This window comes from Enhydra lutris, unplaced genomic scaffold, assembly GCF_002288905.1.
Source record: "Enhydra lutris kenyoni isolate GAN:26980312 unplaced genomic scaffold, ASM228890v2 scaffoldscaffold1, whole genome shotgun sequence".
Classification (NCBI taxonomy): domain Eukaryota; kingdom Metazoa; phylum Chordata; class Mammalia; order Carnivora; family Mustelidae; genus Enhydra; species Enhydra lutris.
The window spans coordinates 19,571,504-19,588,906 of NW_019154085.1; the positions used below are offsets into that span (position 1 = coordinate 19,571,504).

General features: G+C 37.4%; 1 protein-coding gene across 4 annotated transcripts in view; it reads left to right on the plus strand.

The window, feature by feature from the left end:
* The window catches only part of LOC111145703 (phosphoinositide kinase, FYVE-type zinc finger containing), a 77,668-nt gene that overhangs the window by 46,541 nt on the left and 13,724 nt on the right, over window positions 1-17,403 (plus strand). For all 4 annotated transcript variants that reach the window (XM_022500842.1, XM_022500832.1, XM_022500853.1 and 1 more), the window contains 12 exons: window positions 1,278-1,378; window positions 2,706-2,777; window positions 3,446-3,617; window positions 5,924-6,102; window positions 7,725-7,838; window positions 8,414-8,522; window positions 8,623-8,777; window positions 10,101-10,191; window positions 12,975-13,035; window positions 13,881-14,018; window positions 15,074-15,194; window positions 16,955-17,050. In XM_022500842.1, the coding sequence (XP_022356550.1) occupies window positions 1,278-1,378; window positions 2,706-2,777; window positions 3,446-3,617; window positions 5,924-6,102; window positions 7,725-7,838; window positions 8,414-8,522; window positions 8,623-8,777; window positions 10,101-10,191; window positions 12,975-13,035; window positions 13,881-14,018; window positions 15,074-15,194; window positions 16,955-17,050 (1,409 nt within the window). The remainder of the gene's footprint in view (window positions 1-1,277; window positions 1,379-2,705; window positions 2,778-3,445; window positions 3,618-5,923; window positions 6,103-7,724; window positions 7,839-8,413; window positions 8,523-8,622; window positions 8,778-10,100; window positions 10,192-12,974; window positions 13,036-13,880; window positions 14,019-15,073; window positions 15,195-16,954; window positions 17,051-17,403) is intronic.

Here is a 17,403-nt window from a genome sequence, read left to right on the forward strand (position 1 = left end):
TAAATAATAATGGGACACCGTTTTCTGTATGGTACACTAGTGTTTCTGAGATTGGCAAAAAAGGAAAGTGATAAGAGTCATGGTTAATGTGGTGTGGAAAAAACCCTATAATTGTGTATAAATTGGTATTTATATACATTTATATAAATTTATGGAAAGTGATGAGGAGATCCATTTTTATTTCCATGTAGATGTATGTACCTATGGTCCAGGATTCCAATCTTTTATAACCTATTCTGCCGAAATAAGCAAGCATTTTATATAGGAATGCTTACATTTTGTAGGAATATATGTACAAGGAGATTTGCTGAAGCCTTGTTTCTAGTTGTTTGCAGTAAAAGGATGAGTTAGATCTCATTGAATCACCCGGATAGAGCCCATGATATATTTTCAAGTGTTAAAAAACAAGTAGTGTTGTATGTAGCATCCTTTCATTCTTAGAAAAACGAAATCACCTGTGTATTCTTATGTGGGTGTTTTTGTGTATAAATGCATGTGAACTCAAAGAGAATGAATTTTTTTTTTTTTTTAAAGATTTTATTTATTTATTTGACAGAGAAACAGATCACAAGTAGGCAGAGAGGCAGACAGAGAGAGAGGGAAGCAGGTTCCCTGCTGAGCGGAGAGCCCGATGCGGGACTCTGTTTCAGGACTCGGGATCATGACCTGAGCTGAAGGCAGAGGCTTTAACCCACTGAGCCACCCAGGTGCCCCGAGAATGCATGGTTTTTAATCACAGGGTCAAAGTTACCACTCTGGGAGGTGAGGTAGCATCAAAGGAGGAGAGGCTTTATGTATTTCTGGAACTTCTTCATTTACCTCTGTACTGTTTTATTTTCAGCAGAGAGCAAATGTTGCCTTTGTAATGGCCAAGAACAGATATAAAGTACAAATAAGTAAATCCCTGAGAATGTGGAATTCTCAGATTGATGTTTTATCCAGTCGTCAGTTCGTTTCATATGGATCTAGTTCATTAACTATTTACTTCCAAAGTAATTTAATGCGGTTTTGTAAGTAATAAGGGAGTATTTAGGAAAACAAGCTATTTAGACATCTGTTTGTATTTTTAAATTAACTTAAACTTTTTGGATTGTTCTGTCTCAAAAATGAACTGCTCCTCTTCCTCATATTTAGTTTCTAGCAGTTTTCAGTCTTCCTGGCACGCTCACAGTGATGGTGGGAGGCAAATCGAGGGGCATATGTTGGGCATTAGAAGCATGCCTTGGGGTTGGAGTGTGGGGCGGCTTCTGGGTGCTCATCCGCTCCTTCTCCTGTAGGTGGACTGTCTGAACCCCGTGAACCACCAGAGACTGTGCGTGCTCTTCAGCAGCTCTTCGGCCCAGTCCAGCAACGCCCCCAGTGCCTGCGTCAGTCCTTGGTAGGAGTCTTTTCCTCTTGCCCTGTTGCACTGTATTTAACAACAGAATTCCAGCAACTTAAAAAAACATTTCAGCCATTAAAGTCTGTTTTTAGGTACATGGCATGTATACGAATTGATAGAACTTTTAAACTTGTGAACTAAATACGGAATTTGTATTTGTTCATGGGTAAGGAGTAAATGAGAAGTACCTTGAGTAAGAGGGAAAAGGATGTGAGGGGTGGAAGAAAATTTGTACGTATAAAAATGAGAAAGTTGATACGTAAAAGCTAGTTTGCTTTAAAAAAAAAAAAAAGATTTTTTTATTTTTAAGTAATCTCAACACCCAACATGGGGCTCGAACTTACAACCCCAGAGATAAGGAGTTGCATACTCCTCTGACTGAGCCAGCCAGGCACCCCTATAAAACCTAATTTTAATCATTGTGATAATAGTGTACAACATATGCAGGTTTTCTGTGAGGCATCATTTTCATAAAAGTAGTGAGTCTTTGGCCTTATTAATGGGTTTTTCTAAAACTTAATTATAAGTACACTGATAGAAAACCATCTTATAGTATCATAAACTATTTGTTTAAAATGATATAATAGTCACAAAAGACTACTTATTACATAGTTTAGTTTTAAAAGTACTATGTACTTTAATTTTAAAAACTTGTTCTTGGAGCACTGTTTCTGTGATAAAATGTGTTCTGTATTTTAACTGTGGACTCCAGAAACACTTTATTTCTACCAGTGAGATAATTCTTCTAGTGTGTATAGCTCTAGCAGACTGACTTGGGGCTGAGGAGCCCATAGGAGTTTTCTGTGGGAATTTATGGACTCCTTAGGCCAAGGCTTGAATAATTTAACAGTGCTGTATATAGCCAAATTCTCTTATTTATGGGCATTCATAAGTTAGGCATGATGTCAGAAATTGGCTCTCCTGGAAGGATATGAGCTGCTGTTCTCCATGCTCAGTAAAGGTGTGGACCAGAGGACAGGAGATAGGAGTTCTATTTTATGGTGATAGGCTATAACGGCTTTGTAAAGGAAACTTCCTGGCTCACATCTGTTTCAGTCAATTATTATTGTTTATACATTCTGATATAGTTTGATAAGATGCTAATGGACTGGGAGTGGGTAAGGAGATACATTGTGGCTAGTCAAAACTATTTTATCTGATGAAGTTAACTCTGTTCTTTATTAAGAAAAGTGGAATATTGCCAACTTTAATATACTACATTGTAGGCATATTTAACAGGTAGTCCGTTTGTAGTCTCATAAAATGTCCTGGCTGTGTGGTTCTTATGACATACAAGCTCCTAAGAAATGTTGTCTTCTTCTAGGATTGTAACGATGGAATTTTATGGAAAGAATGATCTTACATTAGGAATATTTTTAGAGAGATACTGTTTCAGGTAAGAACAAATTTTCTCCTTATACTCCATGTATGCGTTTCTGATGCCCAGAATTTCAACCTAAAACATGAGCATGAGTTGGAGTATTATGCGGCCTCTTCTATAATACCACATGTCAGAGTATACCATACAAAGAAGTAATTTCATATTCAACCCCGGAATGTCTTATCTAGTTCATTCCTCAGATCTTTGAGTGTCTAATTATGCTGTGATCCCTAAGACTTTTTTTAAGGATGTCCGTTTTTACAGTGATTGAAATGAGAGGCAGGAGAAGCATAGAGATCAGCTAGACCTTAGTTTAAGTCTTAGTGCTATCACCTGCCATTTACATGATAAGGAGTAATTTTTACCACCCCCCTATACAGGGAATAACAAGCTCCTGAAGTATCATGGATTTCCATAGGTAAAATGAATTGATGTTTTCAAAATGCTAAGCAAATAGAAGGTGCTTAATAAGTGGAAACTATCACTGAGCTGCAGGAGAAGACAGGATGCTCAGCTATAGGCACCAAGCAATGTGGGTGATACCCTGCTCTGATTGTCCACCGGTCATCAATATTGCTCTAGAGAAAATACTGTACTTTCTGGACAGTGGTTCTAATTAGCCAATGTTCATTCTACATTGCTTCTGGTTTCATGGTTAATGTGAGGACTTCTTTTGGTCAAAGGCCTTCTTACCAGTGTCCTAGCATGTTCTGTGACACCCCCATGGTGCATCATATTCGGCGCTTTGTCCATGGCCAAGGCTGCGTGCAGATAATCCTGAAGGAGCTGGATTCTCCAGTGCCTGGATATCAACATACAATTCTTACCTATTCCTGGTGCAGAATCTGCAAACAGGTAAATATGCCCTGTTGCTATAGTATTTCATACAACATCATTTATTTCTTTATTTGTATAGTCCTTTTTGGAAGGGGTGGTCTGTGTTGTTTTGGATATATTCGTAATTGAGCTCTTTTATATTTTACCTTCCAGGGCTGGGTGTTGCATTTAGTGTTTATTTCTTGAAGTTTCCATTTTAGAATTTATCAGTCATTAGGTAACATACAGATACCTTGTTCAGTAAAATTACAGAGATTATATCTTGACAATTTTCAGTTATGTTTATTTATTCAGCAGACACTTATTTAGCACGGTCTGTGTGCTGGGGACTATGTGAGGGCCTGGGCATCGCTCCTGTCCTTTAGTGGGGGAGACAGACTTGTAGCACAACAATGATAGCGCTCTAGGATGTTTGTGTCTGTTTGAGCCTATATCAACATTCCTATCTTAAGAGATACAGCTGAGACCATGTTTAAATTGATCTCTTGAGGTGCAATACGTATTGCATGGAGCACTGGGTGTAGTGCATAAACAATGAATTTTGGAACACACACATGAAAATATTAAATTAAATTAAATTTAAAAATTTGATCTCTTGAGAAAAAGACCATGTGTTTTATTTCTTGTGTGTACTTTTCTTTTTTCACTCTAGAGGAAGTACTTGGTGACAATATTATGCTTTTAATATTTACTTTTTATCCAAATTGTTTGCAGTGAACGTATGCCAAGTTTAATAACTTCATTTGCTTATTTTGGAGTGTGCTTTTGGAAGGCAAATATGAGAATTACAGATAAAATAATAGTGTGACCTGTATCAATGTCAGTGGTTGAGGAATGTAAAATCAAAGTCTGTTCATTCTGCAGTAGCGAGCATACAGCCATGAAATCATTTCTTATAATTACCTATCTTTTTATACTTGTTCTTATAGGCCTTTTGTTCCCTTTAGACAGCGGGTAATATTTTGTTGTGGAATATATGAACTTCTCTAGATCGAGCAGTGAATTAAATGAATAACTTAAATTAGATTTGTATATCTTACATGCCTTGGTGTATGTACTTTATTTTAAAACAAGACTTTTGCCTTTGGGGTTATGTTAGAAAGGAAAAAGCAAACAGTTTTTGTTACACAAAAATGAAAAAAACTTCCATGTGTCAAAAAACTTATAATATGACCAACTAGTAATATACTTAGTATTAAATTTCTGTAAGGCACGATAATAGAAAAAGGGCAAAAGGCATAACAAAGCAATTTAACAGAAATGGCCAGTAGACTTGTGCAAATAGATTTTGCTCAGTAGTCAGAGAAGTGTTAAGAAAACCAGTAAGTGTAGTTTTATTTTGTTTTTAAGAAATTACATTTTAAAGGTTTATAATTCCTGAGATTGGTAAGAAAGTGGGGAAATTGATATTCTCAGGTATTGTTAGAGATTGTGTAAACAAATACACCAGTTTTTTTTTCCTTTAAGATTTTATTTACTTGAGAGAGAGAGGGAACGCAAGTGGTGGGGGTGGGGGGTTGGGGCAGAGGAAGAGGGAGAAGCACACTCCCAACTGAGCAGGGAGCCTCACCTGGGACTCGATCCCAGGATCCAGCTGAGCAGAAGGCAGACACAACCCACTGTGCCACCCAGGCACTTCCCAGTACCCCAGTTATAGAAGACAATGTGGCAAAAAGTGTCAAAGACTGAATAAATGTTCATGCTCTTTGGCCTACCAATTCCTACTTTCCTTAATTTATTCCAAGGAAATAATTGTGGATATTTGTAAGTAATTACGCGCGCACACACACACACACACACACACACACACAAGAAAGTTCATCAGAGCATCATTAGAATAGAGAAAAACTTGTAATATCTTGAAAGCATATCAGTAAGGATTGGTTAGATGTCCATATAATGGGATACTCTATGGCTATTAAAAATCAAGTTGTATGAGATTATCTTATGTGGGAAAATACATAGGAGACATTGCTAAGTAAAAATAATACAAGAAACTAATTATAGGAAGGGATTTTTATTTATAAATACACTGGGTACCTCCTATGTATTCATTTACATATATATGTACATATATACATACATATAAATATACATAAACATACATAGAAAGTAAATATACTAGCATATTGATACTGGTGGGGTGGGATCACCAGTGATACTGCTTCCCCAGCCATCCCTAACTCTAGCCACTTATAAACCTTTCTTTCTTTTTCCAGTTTTCTTCATTCAGAATATATTAGATTTGTACTAGAAAATAAATTATTTTTTAAAAAAGATTCTCAGTATGTGATTATATAACAAATGATTTATATGAATTTCAGGTAACACCAGTTGTTGCTCTTTCCAATGAGTCCTGGTCCATGTCATTTGCAAAATACCTTGAACTTAGGTTTTATGGGCACCAGTACACTCGCAGAGCTAATGCTGAGCCATGTGGTCACTCCATCCACCATGATTATCACCAGTATTTCTCCTATAATCAGATGGTGGCATCTTTCAGGTAAGAAGGCAGAGTGATCTTACACGCACGCAGTCACATACACCCTAGACGGCTTTGTGACATTTCTTCTGTAACTGGATTGAATTACTTTGTGGTGTGTGTTGTTCCCCACCCCTACCATTGCAGATGTGGAGGGTCATACTCTGTGCTAAGAACTTTCAGTGTTGTCATTTTACTTCATCCTTAATTTAAGAAATAGGTATGATTATTACCTCACTTTCGAGCTTATTGGTCACTGAGAGAGCTAGCAAGTGATGAAGTCATGATAGGAACTAGTAGCTCTGCTGTTACAGGTGTTAATCTTAACCACTATTTTCCGTAAGCATTTTTTAGAATTTTTGTTAAGACATTAACTAGCTTAAAGTTAACTGGATATTCCAGATAGAGCTAAAATCACGAGTTTGCAGAATGGGTACCCTGTGATATTATATGATTTGAGAAAGCCTTCAGGCTCTGCCTTCAAAATATATCCAGAATCTGAATGCCTCTGACCATCACCACTGCCACTCTGGGCTGGGCCTCTGTTGCCTTTCCCTAGAGTACTGCAGTGGGCTCACTCAGTTATCCTTTGGCTTGCCTCCTGCGGTCTGATCTCAACACAGTAGTCAGGGTGATTCTGTTAAGTGAAAATCGGCTCAGGCCACTCCTCTGCTGCAGACCCTTCCATGGGTGTCTGTTTCAGCGAGCCTGTTTATGGGCCTGTGAGCTCCCTATGTGCTCTGGCTGCTCAGTACCTCTCTGTTCTCACCTCCTGCTTCTGTCCGCTCACTTATGCCTATCCCCTCACTGCAGCCTCCTTTATATCAGGTAGGATCTTGCCAGGGAGGCTTGTACTTGATTTTCCCTCCCTGATCCGCCCCTCCACTCCCCAGCTATCTGCCTGCTTTTCTGACCGGTCCTATGGGTCTTTGTTTCTATTGCTCCTGCCCTGACTCCTCACGCCCAGCACTCCCTGCTTACTTCCCTTGCTTACTTTAGTTTTCTCTAGAGCACTTACTGTCTGATATAATAGATATTTGAACTCTTTGTTTTGTTTATTGCCCAAGTCTCCTTCTTCCTGACTCACCAGGGCAGTAATTCTGGCCCTTGTTTAGTGCTATATCCTCAGCCCCTAAAACAACTCTGACACAAAATAGGACTTCGGAAATACTGATACTTAGAGCTTATTTCCTTTTGGAAGCAAGAGCTTTAAACATGAATTTACCACCTGGATGGGTGATAGATTCATTAGACAACAGAAACTCACGGGTAGGAAGTCTCCTAAGGGACTCATGAGGATGAAAGACTCACGAGGAATCCTCAGGAGCTGGGAAGGTGACCTGCTTCTAGACGAACTGTAGGAAGGAGTTCCTCCCCTTCTTAAAGGTTTATATCCCCGTTGTGCTTTAGGCGATACATGATGAGGTCACAGTACAGTGAAGAAACAAACAGGACAAAACCCTTCCAGAATTGGGGAGGATATTTATAATGGTTGAACGTTGTCTTCAGTATTTTTTTAATTGTTTTAAAATGCTGTATTATAGAAACTTTGTCTTGTACCTCATAGAATTTAGGTTTATCTCTACTCAAGATGTTAAAATTTTTTTACTTTTCTACTGTTGTTTGTATTTTTTTTCTCTCAGTTATTCTCCCATTCGGCTTCTTGAAGTATGTGTTCCACTCCCCAAAATATTCATTAAACGTCAGGCCCCATTAAAAGTGTCCCTTCTTCAGGACCTGAAGGACTTCTTTCAAAAGTAAGTTTTACTTTCTTTGATCATCTGTTTTTGTGTATATAGACATCTGTCTCTAATGTACACATATTTTAAAATATCAGGTTTGTTCATTTAGCTTTCTTTGAAAACATAAATAACTATTTTTCTAAATATATGTTATATATGTCCGATGTAAAAAAAATGTAGACTGGGGTGCCTGGGTGGCTCAGAAGGTTAAGCCTTTACCTTCAGCTCAGGTCATGATCTCAGGGTCCTGGGATCGAGCCCCAAGTTGGGCTCTCTGCTCAGTGGGGAGCCTGCTTCCCCATTTCTATCTGTCTACCTCTCTGCCTACTTGTGATCTTTCTGTCAAATAAATAAAAAATCTTTAAAAAAAAATGTAGACTGCAAAAAGTATAAAAAAGAAATCAAACCCTCTTAGACATAACAGCTGTTGAAACTTTGATGTACATCCTCTTAGGTCTTTTTTGTGTAGCACAATTGTGTATGATTCTTAATTCAATAAAATAAAAAGTTTTGTGTGTTGTTTTTCTATGTGAGATTAGAAAATTTAATTCCAACTTTTCTAAGATGTTTAACGTTTATGTTTTTGTTAGAGTTTCACAGGTGTATCTTGCTGTTGATGAGAGACTTGCATCTTTGAAAACGGATACATTTAGCAAAACGAGAGAAGAAAAAATGGAAGATATCTTTGCACAAAAAGAGGTCATTCATTTCTTTGACAGAAGCTCAAAAGTTAAAAAACTTATCAGAAGTTTCTTGAGGGGTGGGTCTCAGGTGGCTGGAATTGCTTCTTTCCTTGTAGATGGAGGAAGGCGAGTTCAAGAACTGGATCGAGAAGATGCAAGCGAGGCTCATGTCTTCCTCAGTGGACGCCCCTCAGCAGCTGCAGTCTGTCTTCGAGTCCCTCATCGCCAAGAAGCAAAGTCTCTGCGAAGTACTGCAAGCTTGGAATAACAGGTGCGCTTTACCGCCTGGTGCTTTTCTGAACGTTTTTGCAAAATTTGCTCTGCCATGATTTTTTTTTTTTTTAAGATTTTATTTATTTATTTGACAGAGATCACAAGTAGGCAGAGAGGCAGGCAGAGGCGGGGGGGGGGAAGCAGGCTCCTCACTGAGCAGAGAGCCCGATGTGGGGCTCGATCCCAGGACCCTGAGATCATGACCTGAGCCGAAGGCAGAGGCTTAACCCACTGAGCCACCCAGGCGCCCTGCCATGATGTTTTTAATTGAAAGGCCTTTATTGTGATGCTACATTTAATTCTTAAGTTGTAGAAGTTTTTATTTTTCTGTCAACACCTCCCCTTCATCATTTAAAACATATATGCTAATCTTCAGGTGGTTTGTAAAGATAAAAAAACAGATGAGAGTAGCATTCAGTGCTGTTTCAGATACTTAAGAGTGTGTGTGCTTATTGAATATAATATACCTTAATTAATATGCTGTGGAGTGATTATTGGTTTTTAGGCCAGGACTTTCAAGTATATTATTATGTGTATCTTAGACCTTTATGTAAATTTTTATTGGGGGACATATTTCCCTCTGATGCTTATTTAAAAGTTCAATTGAATTATTATAGCATTTATTTATGGAACATCTGCATTATGCTAGGCAGTGAGTAAGGCCTAGATGGACATTCAGTCTTTTATTTGGTCTTGTGAATCCTACAGTGTATATACTGTTTCCATTTTACAGAAGCTCTAAAGACTAAGGCATTTCCCCAAGCTGTATAGTTATTAATTGTCAGAGCTGTTTTTTTTTTTTTTTTTTAAGATTTTATTTATTTATTTGTCAGAGAGAGAGAGAGGGAGAGAGAGCAAGCACAGGCAGACAGAATGGCAGGCAGAGGCAGAGGGAGAAGCAGGCTCCCTGATGAGCAAGGAGCCCGATGTGGGACTCGATCCCAGGACGCTGGGATCATGACCTGAGCCGAAGGCAGCCGAAGGCAGCTGCTCAACCAACTGAGCCACCCAGGCGTCCCCAGAGCTGGGTTTTGAGCTGAGGTCTCTTCATCTCTAATGCTCCTGTTTTTTGTTTTTTTTTGTTACGTTATGCTGTCTCTTACAATAACTTGTTACTCTTTTATAACTACTGTCATATCACTCACAGCTCTTGATTAGTTGGTTAGAAATAAGAAAGTTATGTATAATTTTAATAACTATTGCAATTGGAATAGGAGAATCTACTTATTGTGGTTTCACAATTGTAAAGAGAAAATTTGTATACCTTATTCAGGATATTAGAAACAAACTATGTTCTCCCCCCACAATCCTTTAATTATAGATTACAGGACCTTTTCCAGCAGGAAAAGGGTAGAAAGCGACCTTCAGTTCCTCCAAGTCCTGGAAGACTGAGACAGGGGGAAGAAAGCAAGGTAAAGAAATGTGGTCTCATTTTTGGTCTTTCGTTGATATAAGTATTACAGTTAATTTCACTTAAGACACTTTCAAGTGGTAATTTAATACATGGTTTTAATAATATTAGATAGAGTCTTTCATTTTGCAGTTGTAAGGCTTCAAAGAGACATGGCCTGGATTAATTTTTTATCTTGCTTGAAATACAATTGTTTGTTCATTTCAAACATCTATCAAAAGCCACTCTCTGTCGGCATCACTGGAAACAGCATCATGGTGGCAGTAGGTGCCATAAAGGAAAAGTTAGGGATGCTCTGAGTATATGATAGAGTTCTAATTTATTTTACTATGTAGTTTTGTGTGTGTGTGTGTGTGTGTTTTTATCTCTGTGTTTAAGCAGGAAGTTTTTCTTAAGGGACCTAGCATTGGGTTTGTTCTGCACATTGATTTAGTTGGCTTTTCCTAACTGTATTAGTTTTGTCTTATTGTATCACAAATTACCACAGACTTTGTGACCTAACACACAAGTTTATCTTTTTCAGGGGGCCAGCATCTGGTACAGTGTGGCTGGGATCTCTGCTCAGTCTCATATAGCTCAAGTCATGATTTCAGCCAGGGCCGTTATCTTCCCTGAGGCTCAGGGTCATCTTCCATGCTCATCCAGGGTGTTGGCAGAATTTAATTCCTAGTGGTTAGAGGTCGAAGGTCCCACTTTTGTTGCTGGCAGGTGACCAGAGCTCATTCTTAACTCCTAGAGGCTGCCCGCATGCCTGCACGAGCCCCGTTTCATCTTCAAGGCTTACAACAACGCATGCTTCTAATTTCCCAATTCCTGTTCTCTGACCTCTAGACACAGGTTTGAAGGATTTATGTGATTAGGTCACTACCTGGATAATCTCTCCCCATTTTAAGGTTAACCAGTTTGGGACCTTAAATATATCTGCAGAATCCCTTCACAGCAGCAGTATTTAAATTAGTGTTTTAATTGACTAACTGGGAAAGGGGATTGTGTATACCAGGGGGCAGGACTTTGGGGGGCCATCTTAGAATTCTGCCTATTACATGAACCATGTTTTCTGATAAATTATTAATGTCATTATAATATAAGGGCTTACTATTCTTTTTTTTTTTTTTGGTTTTTTTTTTTTAAAAAAAAAGATTTTATTTTTTTATTTTAGGGATTGAGAGAGAGAGAGAGAGAGAGAGCGAGAGAGCACACATGCAGGGGCCAGGGGCAGAGGGAGAGGGAGAGACAGTCTCGTGTAGACTCTGCGCTGAGCACGGACCCCTGTTGTGGGGCTTGATCTCATGATCCTGAGAACACAACCCAAGCTGAAACCAAGAGTTGGATGCTTAACCAACCGTGTGACCCAGGCACCCCATAAGGGCTTAATATACTCATATGATGAGGGACTTTGAGAGATTATTTTTTTATACAAATGTATAGTATCTGTAGAGAAGTATTTCCATAAAATGATAAATTCAAGTGCCTTAGATCTTGATGCTTCTTTTTTGTCTTAGGAACAACTGTGTAGGAATCACTTTTCCTTAAAATTTAGGTGAGAGTAAGAGTAAGAGTTACCGAAGATGATTTGTAACTAGTATTTGCCAAGTAATCTAGGGTTATCAATGGCTAACACCATTAGTGTTAGCTGTAGTGGCTTTTTCATTTGCTCACTGAAGAAACTGCAAAACTGGCGGTGTAAGACCTTTAATTATAATAGGTAGACACAGAATTGAAAATACAAAATCATTCAGTAGATGGTCATCTTTTTGAAGGTTTGAAAGTTGATGTGAAAATCTGTAGCACTGCCTGTACTTTAATTCAGTAACTAGTTTTTGAATACTTTCAGGCACTATTCTAGGTTTAAGGCATATAGTTCTGAATAAAGGCCATAGTTACTATCCTTGTGGAACATTTGTCTAATGAGGTGGACACTGACAATAAACCAGTGAACAATAAACTTAAAAAACAAATGGGAAAAAGGCTATGAAGAAAAAAATAAAATAAGGGAAATGGAGAGTCTTGCTAAGGAAGTGGCTGGTGGTCAGTTAATTTATTTAGGGTGACTAGGGCCAGGGAGGTCTCTCTGGTATGGTGAGCAAATCTAAGAATGTTCTAAGTAGCCATCTAAGAAATGGCTTTGTAATCAAATTGTATACAGGGTTTATAGTGATTTGAAATATATGTTACCGGATATGGGATAATAATGGATATTATCCCATTATCCAGTGGATAATAAAAGATTACTAAGTTTAATGGGTAATCATAAGTAGTTTTTAGATGCCTTAATGCTAGGAAGTGAGCTACTCTTTAGAGCACATTCTCCAAGTGTAGTTCAAGGACTCCTGGGGGTTTTTAAAGTCCCTTTTGAGGGCCATACATGATTTCCCTTTTTCAATTGCATATTTATGTGGGGCTAGATTTTCTTTATACTCTTCAATCATAATAGTATAGCTCAATAGATTAGTATTTGCAAAATACTTAAAGTATTTGCAAAAGCGTAAAAGTATTTGCGAAAGTGTAAAACAATGCCACTTTGACCAGTTTTTTTGGTAAATAGCTATTTTTTAATTTAAAAATGTTATTTATGTTGACTTGTAAGAGCTTATTATTCTTAAATGAATTATTGCAAAAAAATGAATTAATGCATATTCTAAAACTTTCAGTTTTAATTTCTAATAAGGTAAAAATCAAAAGTTATAACCCACAAAAAAGCTGAGTGTCTTAATAATTCTTAAGAAAGTTTTAAAAATGTGATTTTAATGTTTCCTTAAGAGTAAAGTATTTACTTCTCTACAGATAAGTGCGATGGATGCAGCTCCAAGAAATATTTCTCCAGGGCTTCAAAATGGAGAAAAAGGTTGGTGCTTGAGTCTGGTGATCACTTGCTATTGGATTTAAAGAAATTTCTTGGTCTGTAGGTTATTTCAGTGGCTAATTTTGAGAATTTTTTCTGACATAGTTGTTCCAGACTTTGTTTTCCTTCCTGTAGAGTATCGAGGCACTGTCAGTTTAAGATTATCATAAAGTATATTGCAAGAAAATAAATTAGGATAAAGAAATGCACGATATATAGAGATGGCTGCTGTTAAGGGAAGAGCAAAGAACAAAATTTTTGTTTTGCCTCTTCCAAAGTCATCAGGTTTGACTGCAAAAACATTAGAAAGTTTAATTTATATTTTTTATGTTACTAAAATCTTTCCTACATCTAAGTTGTCTTTCACAGTATTTCATTGAATAACTTGATGCCATCTTAGAAAATTTGTATGGAAGTTTCCTTAGACTGCCTTTGTAGAATATGAACTCAACTCATAATTCTTAGCATTTCTATTATAATTAAGTGAACTTTCCCCCTGAGAGTGAGTATGTGATTTTTTTTTCCCATTGGTGCCCTGGTAAAACTGAACGGACTAGTGTTTAGGTAGCTATTATGGCCTAGTGGAAAAGGATATTGGATTGGAATCAGACTTGGGTTGCCAGTCACAGTGTTGTCACTAAGACCTGACTGTGACCAAATCATATAACCTGTTTGGGTATTTGTATCTGTTTCTAAAATATGTGCTAAAAGGGCCTAGATAATTTTTAGGAAGCTAAAATTCTTTGGTTTAGGAAGTAGAAATATGAGTTGACATTTAAAAAAATTCCTATTAGGTAGACATGGGGTCATCATTTTTAAATGATTCACTTAAGTTTGTTTTTCTTTAGAGGATCGCTTCCTAACAACCCTGTCCAGTCAGAGCTCCACGAGTTCTACCCATCTCCAGTTGCCTACTCCACCAGAGGTCATGCCTGAACAGCTGGGGGCAGGGCCCCCTGACCTCGACACAGCCAGCAGCTCTGAAGGTGCAGTTGAAGTCACTTTTACTGTACTTGATCCAGAAAAGGAAAGCACCACAAATGCTTTGATACAATGCTTTTTTATTTCTCAGATTTTGTAAATTTTATGCTTATTAAAAGTGCTATTGGGGCATGTGGGAGGCGCATTTGGTTAAGTGTCCGACCTTGGTTTTGGCTCAGATCATGATCTCAGGGTCCTGGGATCGAGCCCCACATTGGGCTCCAAGCTCAGCTGGGGAGTCTGCTTGTGGATTCTGTCTCTCCCCTCCCTCTGCTGCTCCTTCCTCTCAGGCACGTGTGCTTCTCTTTTTCTCTATCTTTCTCTCTAAAATTTAAAAAAAAAGTGCTATTTTAGGTAGAGCTTTTTACTATATCACTTCTTCAGCTGCACTAGTTGACATAGAAATATCTCAGTAACAGAATGTTACCCTGATTCCTGTTTTCTGGGGGTATTACTTTCTTGAGTTCCATAAAGCACACTTTCTTGTTATTTCCTTGTAAGAAAATAAGAGAAATTATAGCCATTTCTCCAACAACAGCTGTTTCTTTCACTAATAGCACATTTTTGCCTCGCTTCTCTCTTTCCTTGTTTTCTGTTTAAGCAGTAACTACTTAAGTACTGTAAACTTTAAAAATAACTTTTAAATTGCAATTAAACTATGATGTAATGATGACAGCACATATAACTGAGGTGAAGTGATGACAAGAAGAGCTGTGGCTAAGTGCGTGCATGCTCAGGCAGTACTTACATCGTGGTTGCTGCCCGGCCCCTGCAATGGGAAGCCGTCGATTATAGGATGATGCCAGTTTCAGAGAGGGTCAGACGTAGAACAGAGTGCTTCTTGGAATCAGTGCTGTGTATGCTTCTTCACTATTGCTGCTTCTTCCATCCCCAAAGAGTCCTTATTCCCAGATGAGAAATTTTGTACCTTAATTGGTAATTATGGTGTGCATATGTCTGTGTTCCACGAATGACAAGAAATAATGTTGATACTTTATATTTCCTTTTCTTTTTACTCTTTCTGAATATTAACATGTAAGTAGCATATTTTTTATCCTAGATGTGTTTGATGGACATTTGCTGGGATCCACAGACAGCCAAGTGAAGGAAAAATCAACCATGAAAGCCATCTTTGCAAATTTGCTTCCAGGAAATAGCTATAACCCTATTCCATTTCCTTTGTAAGTATTTTAAATGTCAGTGGCTGTTGTTGAGTGGTTTTATTTTCACTTAATTTTAATAAAAACCTCTTTGTATAGATTTATTCTCTCCATATTTAGATATATTTATTTAATTGTATATATACTTTTCAATCATAAATTACACTTCATCATAGTAAAAGATGTCTTTTGGTATAATGTAATTTGTAGAATTATTATGTAGTAATTAATCATCATTACATAGTAGATGAGTGGATGAAAAAAGCATTATAATGTTGCTTAATGCTTAAGATTACTGATTCTGAAAATAATTGTTTATACATATATATATTTTTATACCTATATATATATTAAAGATACACTGCTACATCTATTGATCCCATAATCATAAAAACATACTACTGGTTGTATGTGAAGATGACATTATTGACCTAATAACTTAATGGGACATGGTACTTTTCTGTCAGTGGTGATGTATTACAGTGACCCATACAAGTTTTCATGAGATCTTGTTTGTATAGGGTTTTCTGAGTTGGAAAGAAAATAGGCTGGCTGTGAGAGTTTGTTTTTTTCCCCGCTGGTTGATCTGTGTAACCATCAAATGCTGCTCAAGTGTATCCAAAAGGTGGACATTTGTTAATAAGGACCTTTGTTCTTAACTGACTTTTGTATTTATTTCTTCAGTCAATATTTAAATTTACTGAGTGCCAGCTCTGGTGCCTGAGGATGTAGAACAAGATTAATAAGGAAAGTCACTGCTCTTTGGAACTCCCTGTCTCAGGGAGGGGACGTGTAGCGTTCATACTATAGTCTGTGAGGGTCCCTGTCTTCTCTGCTTCCCACTCCAGTATCATAATTTCTTGAGTGGGTTATTGTCCCACCTGTTGTATGGCCTTTGCCCACACCCTCATTTTCTTCTGTAGTCATTAACTCCTTGAATTTTTCCTCAGGAAAACTTCAGACCCTTCTCCTAGCTCCCTGCCCTAGCCAGATTAGGTCTCTTTGTTACAAATAATTTGTAACTCATGTTTCCCTCGTGAAACATACCACAGAAGGTGATTGTTTTTATTCGTAAGGTTATTTGTTTCTTTACACCTACTGTACTATAAACTCTACCATGCCTATTTTTTCCTACCTCTGAATTGTTAACATCTTCTCCAAGTTAGGTGCTCAGTATTAGTTTTTTTTAATACTGTGTCTCCGGTACAGTGGGTGCTCAGTACATAGCTATTACACAGATGAATGAATGCTTCTCTAGGGGCTGGAGGGTGGAAGTCCGGGGATCAAGATTGGGGTTAAAATGGTCACCCCTTTGAGTTTCCATATAATAATAGGAGAGCATTTGTGTTACATTATTTCTTGTTGGACTCATGGTACATTTTCCACAATTTCTAGAAAACTCATCTTTCAGGCTTAGAGTAGAACAAAATCTTTCCCACTTCTGCTGTTCATTATAAATACTTTTGGAGATGAATGTGGCTCAAAGTCTTGGCAGCATGGAAAGTGTTTGGAATAACTAATCCAGAACTCTCGGACTCGAAGACTAAATCTGATGATTTTTCAGTGGCCTTTAAAAACTTTTTATTGATACATTTTTCTTGGCTGTTTGGTTTTGTTCAGTTTCTGCATACCTTTTGGTTTACTTAATTATAGTCTTATAATTGCGTCATATTTAGTTAACTTAAAATTGTCTTGAAATTTACTTATAATGTATTAGTGGTTTGTATATGTCATTTCCTGCTAATTTTGTTCTTACTGGTTTATTTAAAAAATTTCAACAGTGATCCAGATAAACACTACCTAATGTATGAACATGAACGGGTGCCCATTGCGGTTTGTGAGAGGGAACCCAGCTCCATCATTGCTTTTGCTCTCAGGTATTTTTCATGGGACTTTTTCACCTATGATTAGATCTTTATATTTTATGTATATTTGTGAATGGCCTTAGTTTTAGATCTTTTATAGAGAGTAGGGTGGAATGATTAAATACAAACAAGAATATATATTCTTTGGGCATGTAGCTTGTTGTCTTTGGGTCTGAAAGTGTATTCTTTGCCCAGATAACAATAGGATGATTCTTAAGCAAGCTTCTAACTAAATCGACTAGGCAAGTTACTTACTTATCCTTATATCCTCTAAACTTTCTATTATACTGTATATCCATTGTATCCCTTCCTTATTATACTTACTTACTGATATAATAAAACATATTATCTGAGTATCTTTTGTA